Source organism: Lucilia cuprina, chromosome 6 (assembly GCF_022045245.1).
Source record: "Lucilia cuprina isolate Lc7/37 chromosome 6, ASM2204524v1, whole genome shotgun sequence".
NCBI classification, from domain to species: Eukaryota; Metazoa; Arthropoda; class Insecta; order Diptera; family Calliphoridae; genus Lucilia; species Lucilia cuprina.
Genome location: NC_060954.1, coordinates 911301 through 923845, shown reverse-complemented (window position 1 = coordinate 923845; position 12545 = coordinate 911301). Strand labels below are relative to the sequence as shown.

General features: G+C 28.8%; 2 protein-coding genes across 2 annotated transcripts; both read left to right on the top strand.

The window, feature by feature from the left end:
* LOC111677023 (senecionine N-oxygenase) lies at window positions 1–2123 on the top strand. Its single transcript, XM_023438047.2, has 4 exons — window positions 1–411; window positions 932–1103; window positions 1295–1830; window positions 1899–2123. The coding sequence occupies exons 1-4, from the start codon at window positions 31–33 to the stop codon at window positions 2064–2066; spliced, it is 1257 nt and encodes a 418-aa protein (XP_023293815.2). The 5' UTR covers window positions 1–30; the 3' UTR covers window positions 2067–2123.
* A 6232-nt stretch (window positions 2124–8355) lies between these two features.
* Window positions 8356–12473, top strand: LOC111677018 (mucin-5AC). The gene is made up of 5 exons (XM_023438043.2): window positions 8356–8414; window positions 9469–9594; window positions 9660–10368; window positions 10430–10967; window positions 11033–12473. The coding sequence occupies exons 1-5, from the start codon at window positions 8375–8377 to the stop codon at window positions 12080–12082; spliced, it is 2463 nt and encodes an 820-aa protein (XP_023293811.2). The 5' UTR covers window positions 8356–8374; the 3' UTR covers window positions 12083–12473.
* Window positions 12474–12545: the final 72 nt, after the last annotated feature.

The following is a 12545-nucleotide window of genomic DNA, read 5'->3' as shown; positions in this document are numbered from 1 at the left end:
AGAATTGTTTTAAATTAATTAGTTGAAAAAATGAAACGAATCTGTATAGTTGGAGCTGGTACAGCGGGTCTCTGTGCGGCACGCAGAGCTTTAGAAGATGGTTTTCAAGTTACCATCTACGAACAGACAAATAGTGTAGGCGGTACATGGGTATATACGGATCAAATTGGTAAAGATGAGTATGGCATTGATGTTCATAGCAGCATGTATCAGGGACTAAGAACAAATCTACCCAAAGAGGTAATGGGCTATCCAGACTTTCCCATAGAACGCTCTGAAGAATCATATGTGCCATCACAAGTTATAGAGAAATTTTTAAATGATTATTGCAAAGCACACAATTTGCTGCAACATATAAAATTTTTGCATTATGTTATAAGAATATCACCAACAAGATGTGATAAATGGCAGGTATGTATAAATTCCTTTAACACTTATATAATACAAACATATTAGATTGGCTCTCAAAAATTGAAACATTTAAATTATTTTGGGTTTTTATTAAAAATACATATTTCTTATATAAACGGGCCAGGTTTATAAACAAAAGTTTAACACATCTACACTGTGTGGTTTTATAATAAACAAAAGAGTAATAAAATTTTAAGAAATAAATCTAAATAAATTGTTTACGAGCATTGAATGCTTGATTTAAATGTACGGATCAATTATTTGTTCTGTTGAAAGTTGAAAGAGTTTGCTGGTTGGCGGCTGCTTTCATACATACAAATATCCATTAGGAATGTACACATAAAAATGTTTATTTGTTTTTTTTAAGAGTTTTCAAGAAATTGTTAAAACATTAATCACTAATGAAAAGCAAGTTCTGAAACTAATGTTTCATTTTAAATTAAAATAAATTTTAATATCGAAATCAAAATTTCTTTTTTTATATTTTACTAAAATAAATTCTTCTAAATATCTATTGCAGGTGATAGTGAAAAATTTAAAAACACAAGCGGTAGATTTTCTATCGTACGATTATGTTCTAGTATGCAATGGTCACTATCATACGCCATCGTATCCCAGCATTAAAGGATCAAATACATTTACCGGATTACAAATTCACAGTCATGATTATAAAAATGCTAATAGATTTAAAGGTTAAACAAATAAAATACTAAATATAACTCAAAGTTTAAGGAATTTAAAAATGATTTCTAAATGTTTTAACACAAACTCACTAATTCCATTTAAAATTAAAAAAAAAAAAACTTTGAGCTATAAATCTTCTCTCAAAAATTCTAGAATTTATATATAGAAATAATTACATTTGTATTTTTAAACACTATAGATGAAACCGTACTAATCATTGGAGCCGGTCCCAGTGGCATGGATTTATGTAATGAAATATCAAAAGTAGCAAAAAAAGTAACACTCAGTCATCATATGGCCGAGACACCCAAGACAAAGTTCAAATCAAATGTTAATCAAAAACCTGATGTATCTCATATTGAAGGTGATACAATATATTTCAAAGATACGTCTAGTGATCAATATACGATAGTGTTCTATTGCACCGGCTATAAATATGCCTTTCCATTTTTATCTATGGATTGTGGCATTTATGTTGATGATAATTATGTTAAAGATCTATATAAACATTGTATTAATATACGTCATCCGACGATGGCATTTATTGGTATACCATATTATGTTTGTGCAGCTCAAATGATGGATTTACAGGCAAGATTCGTTTTGACCTATTGGACGGGTAGACAGAATTTACCCAGCCAAAGTGAAATGTTAGAGGATACTGAAAGTAAAATGCAACAACGTTTTGCCAAGGGTCTTAGAAAACGTCAGGCGCATATGATGGGTGAGGAACAGGTGGGTTTTAATTGTTTATTTCTTATATTTAAATTGTTTATTCTTAATAATGTTCTGTTTTGTTTTAGGGTTTTTACTATGATGATTTAGCCGAAACGGCTCATATTGAAAATATTAAACCTGTAATGACCGCTTTGCATAATGAAAGCAGTCGAAGATTTTTAGATGATTTACTGCATTTTCGTGAAGATATATTTCGAATTGTTGATGATAAAAAATTTGTTAAAATCAACTAGTTACAAACGTTTTATAATGACTATCAAAAGCAATAAATAAACAGATATTAAATTTTATCAAATATCGTTTTGTATAATGTTTCCTGTTATATAGATTCTAATTGAAAACGTAGATCATAAAAGGCTCAGATCAGATGGTTTAGTGAAACCTCTATAAGTCTTAAGTCTAGCTTATTGTTAAGCAATCATGCCATGTATAATGACTACTGCAGAAGTCGATGGGGAGATTGCATTGGAGAAAGAGTGGGGATACTATATCTCATCTTCCTTGTTACTGTTCGAATTTAATAGAAACAGGGAATACTAATTTGGATCCAGTGTTCTCTAACTTCGAAGCCTCTATAAGTCTTGCTTATTCTTAAGCATCTGGCAATCATATCCACTACAATGACTACTGCAGAAGTTGAGGGGGGAGACTATATCTCTACTCCTCTATTACTGTTCGACATTTAATAGGAACAGGGAATTTTAATTTGAATCCGCTTTTCCCTCTTGTATAGAGGATACATCGAGGATAATTCTAAAAAATATGCTACATTTCGTGAATCGAACCAGTAGGTTTAACTCTCAATGTACAGAGTAGTTTTTATAGAAAAGACTCATATGACGGTCAGACGGTTCCACATTAGCCACTTAAACTTGTTTGAATGGCTAACCTAAACCTTAACTAATTGAAATCGTAATACGAGTTCGAGCAACTTTTGGAAATATTGTTAGTTTTTGTAAAACTATTTTACAATAAAATAGTTAACAATTGTTACAAGTTTAGGTTTGATATTATTTTGTTAATAATCAACAAGAATATAAAATTATTAATCATTTTAGTATAAATATAATCCTAAAGATATGCAACAATTAAATTCATACGCACTTTTTCCAGCATAAAATATTGCTCTAATTCAAAAGGACTTTGACTTTATGTTATGTGCTTGAAAAAAAACCCAAAGAATAAGAAATTCTAATTCTAAAAAATTTGAAATCTTTAAAATATATAACACATCTTTGTATAAGTATGTTTGTTTAAATATTGTTAATATTCTACTGTTTAAGTAAGTTAATGATGATGATTAAATTACTGAGAAGCAAGCCATGTGTAAGCTTTGTTTGATATTTAATGGTTAACATTTTAGATGAATTACTAGCAGATAAATATTTGGCTAAAATTTATTTCTCACACAGAACAATTATAAAGATATACACATACAAACAAACATACATACATATCTATGTAGGTACGAGTGATTGCGAATAAATGGTGTTTGCTAGCGAACTGTGAATAAGCAACAATCGCAGACACAGACTACTAAATAATTTATGACACATCCAGCAAAGTTTCTTTTGTATGTAAGAGAAGCTCAAAAAGCTTAAGTCTTCTTGCAGGAGCGTATAGAGTATAGATTTAAACAAGATTTTGCTATAAAGCTAAGGAACGTTGACTTTTTTTTACTTGAAATTTTGAACATGACCGACCAATGAAAAAAAAAAATAGGTTTTAAAATGTTGATCAAATTTATGTGAAATAAATTGTCAACTGCTACTAATAGAGCTAATAGAGCATCGTTATAAAGCTAAGAAAAAATAAAGTTCATAGCGTTTGAAAGAAATAAAGTTAAAGTTATGTAAAGTTTTGTTTACAATGCCAGACAGGCAAGAGTCCGAAAGCCAACCAACAGCAGCAAGCCAGTAAGCAAACCAACAAGCAACAACTTCATAATTAAAAAGCCAGCTTTTAAAACGTATTTAACATAACCAGTTTTATTGTTTTCTTAGCTTCGTTGCAGCAAAGACGCTTACTTGCTGGCTGGCTTTTGTTTTAATATTATTATTGTGTTTATAGTGTAACTATTTTAAAGTAATTTCTTACGGCTTTAAAGAAGTATTATAAGTTTTTTTTCTTAATTAGTTTAGTTAGTTTGTAAATTCTTTAATACAAAACTTATTATAGTTTAAAATAAAAAAATATAAAAATTTATAAAATAAAATATAAATTTAATAATAAAAAAGTGCAATTTATAAAATAAAAGTGAGTAATGAAATAAATAAAGTTAATTACAAAATAATAATTATAAAAGAAATAATTACACAAAAAAAAAAAGTAAAATAAAAATTAAAAAAAAAACTGTGTATCTGTTGATAAACAAGTTTCTTTCAACATTTAAAAGAAAAAAAATATTGTAGTTACTCCAAATAAAATTATAAATAAAAAATACATACTACAAAAATAAACTGAAATAGTTTCAAATCCAAAGATAGTATATTTGAAACAGAAAAAAATAAAGATTTATAGGTACATAGCTACAAATTAAAATATCGTTCAGTTAGTTAAATGTTTATACAACAATAGGTATATAGGTAAAGAAGAAAAAAAAAACAAATTTATGTATGTACTACTTATGTACATATAGAAGCCCAAACATTTAAACATACATACATGTATATATGTATGTGAGTATGTATGTACATGTTGTTAAATATTTTTTTAGCAATAACATTCAGTTTCAACCTCCCGCCACCTTTCAGTCTGTTCATTCACATTCAGATACATACAAACAAACTTACTTATACATTTTAAGTGCAGTGCAATTTGTTGTTTATGTTGTAACTTGTTTCGAGCTGTGATTGTTGTTACTACTTTTCGAATGTTAACACCGCTTGCTTGAGTTTTGATCCCACGTTTACGTTACTCAAAATCAAATACTCTGCTGCCATAGATACTCACTCTTAAGCACACAAATAAACCAAAGAAAAGAAAAAAAAACGTACATTTTACACACATTATTAAAGTTATATCGCTTGCTTAACGTAAAAACGTTACTTGTTTAAAATTTTGTTTCTAAAATATTTCAAACAATGTTTGCTAAAATTTTTATTTGAAACTTTTTTTTCATAAACAATAAAATTTACAAAAAAATAAACACAATAAAATGACATTGAAAATGTGTTTTTTTTTATAAAAGTTTAATTTATAAGTTAAGACGTTTTTACACTAAATAAGCAATATGTGTGTAAAGCATATGTATACATAAGTGTGTACAACAATAGCAGCAGCAGAAACAATATTAAAATCAACAACAATAACTAATTATATTAACGGTTTTAAGCAGCAACGGTTATAATTATTATATTTCTTTTATACAATAGCAACAACTGCAGAATTTCTTTAGGCGGTTTTTTATTTTACAATACTGTTAATAATTATACAATAATTTGTGTGCTTTTACTTCCATTTACCAACAAAATCACTACTATAAAGCCAATAGGAATAAAAGTGATCGTAAATTTAAATAAAATAAAAACACACTACATTCGGTAACTAACTGGTACGTGGACAGTACATATAATAAATGAATTGTTATTATAATCTCAATACTTCATTCTTAAGTAAAACAACAAAATCTTACAGATATTTTATACAAACATATGAAAATTGTTTTGTACATACATTTTGTGAACAAAATTTTATGCATATAGCATAGTTTTTCAACATACAAGCATATGTATATATGTATATATGTTTGTTTGTCTATATATGTTTATATAAGAATTATATGCTTGCGATTTAATTGTGCTTCTAGCATTATTTATTTGTTTGTCAGTTTGTACTTGATTATAATGTCCGTTACCTTTAACTATTCATATTGTTAACGTTATTCATACTTATGAGTTTCTTTGTTTATATCTACATATATACATACATATATATCTACATACATACGTATACATATAGTTGTTGTTTTTCTTATTATTTCTTCTGTTGTTAGTTGACGTTAATATTCAATTAAGTTTAAAATAATAAGAAAAAAACAAAAAAAAAAAAGAGATCTAAGAAAAAAAAATGTTTGAAAGTATATAACCTTGAGTTAAATTGAACTTAAAGAAACAAATAACAGAAAAAAACAACAACAAAAACAACAGTAAGTAATTCTGGTGTTATAAGGAAAAAAAATAATCCGTATATTACCTAACTAGATTCAGTTTAAATACTTGATAAGTACAATCTGTTAGATTACAATAAAAAAAGGTTGTAATAAACAGTGGTGTTAAACAAAATAGGTCGTTTTGTGTGAAAAAGTTTCGAAAACAATAAAACAGTTGTTTTAATTATTTTTCTAATTATATAGATAAAGTCATTAAACTATTTGTATTATTAATACTTTTCAACATAATTAATCAACTAACTTTTATACATAATTTAATTTAAAAATCTTTTAAAACTTTGACTGATTGCAAATCCTGTTTTTTTTTAACAAAAAAAAAAAAATCAGAAACACAAAAATATATTGAAAATTGAAGTAAACAAACGATTTACTGTAAAAAACCGGCAAATCTAAGGAATACTTGAACAAACTGAATGTCTTTTACATTAGATCCCTAAAATCCTATTGAAATTTCCATATTTTCAAAATGTAAAGCAACCAAACATATTAGGTTCTAGACATTAGGGAACTCGTAGTAACGTTATAACTTAAAGGTCATTTCTAAAGAATTGAACAATGCTGGATTCAATAAGTAAACTTTTCGAAAGAATTGAGCAACGCTGAATCTAAAATTATAAACCTTATATCTCACAATTTGTAGTAAACTAAAGGTTATTGCCTCTATTCTGCATTTCGATTACGTTTACGCATTCAGTTACGCAACAATCGAAAAAAAGGTATTCCAACAAAAACCTGAATCGTAAGAAAAAGAAGAAGCAATTCTATTTCGTTTCAATGCTTTACGATCGTGCGTATTCTGCGTTACAATCATACCTACGTTTTTATTAGTTGTTGTTTATGTGGCGGAGAGTCGAATCGAAATGAGGAATAACTAAGTTGTCAAACGAAAAAAATTTTGATTAGAATTGAAATGCAGAATAGGGGCTTATATAAAGTTTTTAAGAATTTATAAACGTTATGATATCTGACAAAAAGAAGAAGATATAAACTTTTATTTTAAAGTTATTGTAAAGCTTTTCGCTATTACAGTATTTGAAATACAGAAACAACTTAATGACACCATATCTAAAAAAATTGATGTATAAATTCTGAAACAAGATTAGAGATTCAGTGACTCTTATAATAATGTTTATATAACAAACTCCTACTCTTATGTTACACACATTTGATAATAATTGATTCTTTATAGTTTGAGAAAATTCTTTGTTTTCAAGCCTCTTTCTAAACTACACAAGTGTCTAATGAGCTCTTTAAGAGCTTTTGTTTTTATATGTTAGTAAAATGAAAACATAAGAAAGCTCTTGGCCTAACACTATTCCAATCGAAGGCATATAATATGTAACATAAAACTTAAGCCAGAATTAATATACGGAGGTCAGCAAATTAGGCCAATGGAAAAGGAACATTAAGTTAAGCTTCCCTTCTGGGAATAATTTAGCGAATGCCATGGATAAAGCAACATAAAACTTCAGCTAGAATTAAAATACAAAAGCCAGCAAATTAAACCAATGGAAAAGGAACTTTAAGTTAAGATACCATTCTGAGAATAATATAGCGACTGTCATGGCTAATACAGCTTAAGTGCAATTTTAAATGTAAATTTCTTAAACGAAATGTAAAACAAATTTAGAAATATTCGAAATTTGTTAATATGTCTGTAAGTTTTGCAGGTTTAAGTCAGAAGTAATAAGAAAAACAACAAAATATATTAAAATTTTAGTATGGGAACAACTTGTTGTAAAAACTTGCAAAACATACGAGTACAAGAACAGACATTTTGTCAATAAACTTGATTATTTTAACATGATTTTAACCTTATTTTCTAAAAATAATTCTAAATTAAGAATGCTTGGTTGTAAATTCTGGGATCTCAAGACAAAATCTTTCTTAAACATTTGCATTAAAATCATTTCTTTTGATTCTGCTTTATGATAAACAAAAGATCCCCCAATAATAATAATAATAATAATAATAATAATAATAATATATTTATTATTAGCTTTTTATGATTTAAACTTAAAAAAATACTTGTATACTATTTTTTTAAGTTGTAACAATCTTCCTATTTATCGTTCGTTTAATCTATGTATCAACTCATCAATCATAATCTTTCAAGAAATAAATGAACTCATTTGGCATTGATCAATTTTAAATCTGTAAATATTGTTATAATTCTTTAATTTGTTAATTGATTTTTTATTTCTGTTTTATTTCTATTTTTTAGCCAATTATACATTTATTTGTTTGTATTTGTTTTGTGTTACTAATGTATTAATTTAAACAAACATAACCAGCAGCAGCAGCATCATCATTATCAATAAATTATATTAGCTAATCTTCACACGGCCTTTTTTTGTAACAAAAAACAAAATGAATATTTGGACCATAATCTTGTTTTTATTCATAAATGGTAAGCAAAATGAAAACGAAAGTTTAAACCTGCATAATTAGATAAACAGCAAAAAAATCTATTGTTGTGATAATAGTTATTTGCCAATTTTGAAATATATAAATTTACAAATTTTATATGAACATAAATTTTTTGTTTCGATGTTCAAAAAGTTATGCCGAATAGCTAAAACTCTGACAATGATTTGTGTGGCGTTATGCAAAGAAGCCGTTAACCAATCCTATTAATAAGTTGATTAAAATTATGTGTATTATAACTAAAGTTTATAAGAAAAGTTTTGAGCAAAATTGAGATAAAATTATAGTTATGTTTAGTCGTTTCAGTTTTAATGACACTCTTACATTTAACTAACAATTTTTTATGAGTGTAATAGTCGTTCATTACTCCAGGAAGGTAAAACAACTAATAAACTCTTTTAATAAACAATAAACTTAATTATTCACCTATTTCAACAAATCAATGTGTTATAATGTTTGTCAGTAAATAAATTAAACAAAAAAAAACGTTAACAACTAGAAGTGTGTTTAGAAAACGAGTATTTTAAATGTGGCGCAAGACAATAAACTAATTCATTTAAAATTCACAAGATTCATTCATAATCTACATAAAAACGAAAATTGTAGGAGTTATTTTAATAAAATTTGTATGTCTAGTTGTGCGTAAACAAAAAGAGATTTCCTAACAAAATCGTTTGTTACTCATTAAAAACTTTAACTAAAAAATGAAATTTTCAAAAAAAAAAAAATAATAACAAGTAAAATTTAAAATTTGTTAACACATTTGATAAGAAGGATATTTCCTTAACTTTGAAAACCTGTTACTTTGACACAAAAACAAATTATTAGTTGTTATTAAAAAAAAACTAGTTCAATACATTAACTTTAGTTTATTTTTATCATAAACAACCTAAATAACTCAAGTATCCAGTAAAATTTAAAATTTAAGTAAGAGATTTCCTTAACATAGGAAAACCTGTTAATCTGCCACAAAATATTACATTAACATGATTTTTCTTTTTATTAACATTAATATTATCATACACAAACCTAAATAGCGCAAGTTGGTTTATCGAACGATGATGGCCCTCTCTTAACGCAAACCATTTATGGTTTTTTGGATTTTACCACTACTATTGGTAATACAGTAATGGTTTTCTCACCACAAAGTGCACCATCATTAGGTAATTATGCAAAATAATTAAAAAAAACAAAAACTAAACACATTCGTTTTCATTTGATTACATAGTCATAACACCAGAAATAATAGCACCTGTTATAAAAACAAAACCCGAAAATGTGGCCCCCATTACATCGGATGATGCTATAAATCCTACTAAACTAAAAACCGTTAATACAAAATCGAAAACCCAAATTACTTCGAAAGGCAACGAAAATAAATTAAAACCACCTAATGCTATTGCCAGCACCTCTACATCTGTTGCTGTTCCGGTTTCTAAGCCTCAAGATGTCGTCATACCAAATGAAATTGTCCAAACTTCCCTTACTATTGATAATGACGTACAGGATCCTGAATATGATTTACTTTCCCGACAACCACCACAATTTATAGAGGAAACTTATCGTGTTGTAAATTTAAAATCAAATAGCAAAAATTCCAGAACCCCAGTTGTTGTTACACCTGAGAAAAACACTGCCAGCAGTATTGTAACAAGTTCTAAGGCACCCTCGAGATCGCATAAGAATAAAAAGAATAAGGTAAGAGCTTCCAGCACTTTGCAAGTATTGAAAACGGCCGCACCTGTAACACCACAAAAAAGCAGCAGTAATAATAATAAAGTCACACTACGCAATACATCGTCTTCGTCCACTTCCACCTCATCATCCCGCAAGAGCAGTAAAAAAGGATCAAGTCATAGAGGAACTACTTCTACTACTCCTCAACCGGAAGAGGTAGTTATAGTGAAATCTACTACCACTAGAAACAAACCCAAAAGGTACATATCATCTCATAGTTATAAACACTAATCATTTAACTAATTCCTTTAACTGTTACAGAAAAAATAAGCACAAGAATTCCACCACCTCCAAACCAAGATACTCTACAACAACAAGTGCTACCACCACCACAGAACAAACCGTGCGTAGAGCATTCCGACCAAAATTACAAGTAACCAACTCGGATTTAGATAGTAACAACTTGCATATAACAAAACTTAATCGTACTCCTGGTCGTTGGCAATATAAAACTTCACCCAAACCTCGAGTAAATATACGAAAACCAGCTGTTGAGGCCAATGGAGCAGCGGGTGGTTTAAGCAATGTTACCTCTGCCGGCAGCAGCAATTCGAATGTTTTTGCTGAAACAGCTTTAAGTGACAATTTAAATGGTAATTTCTTAAACCAGAATGTTATCTACAATCAAACCGATTTAGAAATATCCGGCTCACAAAATGGACCCATCTTGAACAATATCGATCAAGAGGGTAAACAGAAGGTTTTCACCGAAACCATTAATGTTGAAATTTCCACACCAGCTGACTTTAAAGACACCTATTATGAAATTGCAACTATTAAGAAACCATTTATATTCCAGGTATGTCGATGAATTTACTGGATGACAAGTAGATTTTGTAAATGTTCTTTTTTATAACTTTATAGGCTGGTGTTTTGAAAAAGACCCGTTTTATTACGGTCACCTCGACCATTGAAAAATATCTTACGCCAGAACCCTCTATAGAGCCACGAAATGATGACGAACCTTTGACGGAGAATATTTTAGCCGCTTCGACCAAGGCGGAAGGCGTGTTAGTAGGCAGTATAACAACTTTACCACCTATTTATGTTAATGGTGAAACCGATACGCCAATTTTAGAAACTATAACCGAATCTTTTAGTATTGTTAACAAGAAATTGAAAACTCAAATTCTACCCGTTATCAATGAAAACGATAATGAGACTACTTATCATACTTTGGTGCAGACGATTGATTTGACCAGCCTGATAACGGTGACAAAGACTTCATCGCCCCAATTGGAAACAAAGGAATTTAATGGTTTCAAAGATTTTGTAGGCAACTTAGATGAAGCAGGTTCTGAAATCAATTTAGACTTGGAATTTGGCGATGAAGGCAACCAGGAGAATGGCAGTGGTGAATCACATAAAAACGACTTTGATGGTGCAAGATTCAATAAGACAACCCAACAAATACAACCAACATTTACTACAGGAGTGCTAAATCTGCCATCACAAAATGTAATTACAAACTCACGTCCAGTGGTTAAATTGGAGACTTTATGGGAGTCATATGTGGTGCCAATTACCAATGGTCAATCGACTACATTTAGAACCTTATCTAAGGCAAAGGGTGTTGTTGAGAAAACTGATTATGTTATAGAGACCACAACACTTTCGGTGCCCCCACCCATTCTACCACCATCTACAATAAATCCCTTCCTATTACCTCTGCCTCAGCAATTCCAAACGATTACTTCACCCATTGTCCAACAAACGATAGTTACACAAACTGAGAGTAAAGTATTAAAATTAACTTTCGGTGCAAAAACCGCCTACACCACACTCTATTCTACGCAAGTTGTACCAACTGTCCAGACCATGTATGTGACCACTTCAGTGCCTGTCCAACCTACAGCCAATCCATTCCAAGGATTTTTCCCTCAACCCTATAATCCGTTTGCATATTTAGGTTAACACCATTCTTTATCGCATTATACATGCTCATAAGTTACCCTAACGTAATATGTTCAAAATTAAGCATTTGACATAAAGTAAAATTTGAAATTTTCGATTTGAAATAGTGAATTATTTTCGATTTTCATCATTGTATCTAATCTTAAGAAAACCTTATGTGTATGTACTACATTTATTATCCCTATTCCTCTTTCATTAAACATCAATTCGTTCATTATCTTTATTATTACATTCTCGTATTCTCTCTCAAACAATTCATTCTATGTAATATGTAAGTTATTTGCCCATTGTTGCATTAAAAATACTCAATATTCACAAACAAAATACTCATTTACTAAATTCATAAATGTAAATTTTAATTTATTTCAAAATAAAATGTAAAAAATCGGCATCCATAGTTTTAATATTTAAAAAAAAAATAAATAAAAAACAAAAATAGTAGTACTCGTATGTAATAATAATC

Coding starts and splice junctions, on each gene's coding strand:
- LOC111677023 (XM_023438047.2), top strand. CDS start 31: ATGAAACGAATCTGTATAGTTGGAGCTGGTACAGCGGGTCTCTGTGCG. Junction 1,104..1,294: donor AAATGCTAATAGATTTAAAG/GTTAAACAAATA, acceptor TAAACACTATAG/ATGAAACCGTACTAATCATT. Junction 1,831..1,898: donor ATATGATGGGTGAGGAACAG/GTGGGTTTTAAT, acceptor GTTTTGTTTTAG/GGTTTTTACTATGATGATTT.
- LOC111677018 (XM_023438043.2), top strand. CDS start 8,375: ATGAATATTTGGACCATAATCTTGTTTTTATTCATAAATG. Junction 9,595..9,659: donor ACAAAGTGCACCATCATTAG/GTAATTATGCAA, acceptor TTGATTACATAG/TCATAACACCAGAAATAATA. Junction 10,968..11,032: donor AGAAACCATTTATATTCCAG/GTATGTCGATGA, acceptor ATAACTTTATAG/GCTGGTGTTTTGAAAAAGAC.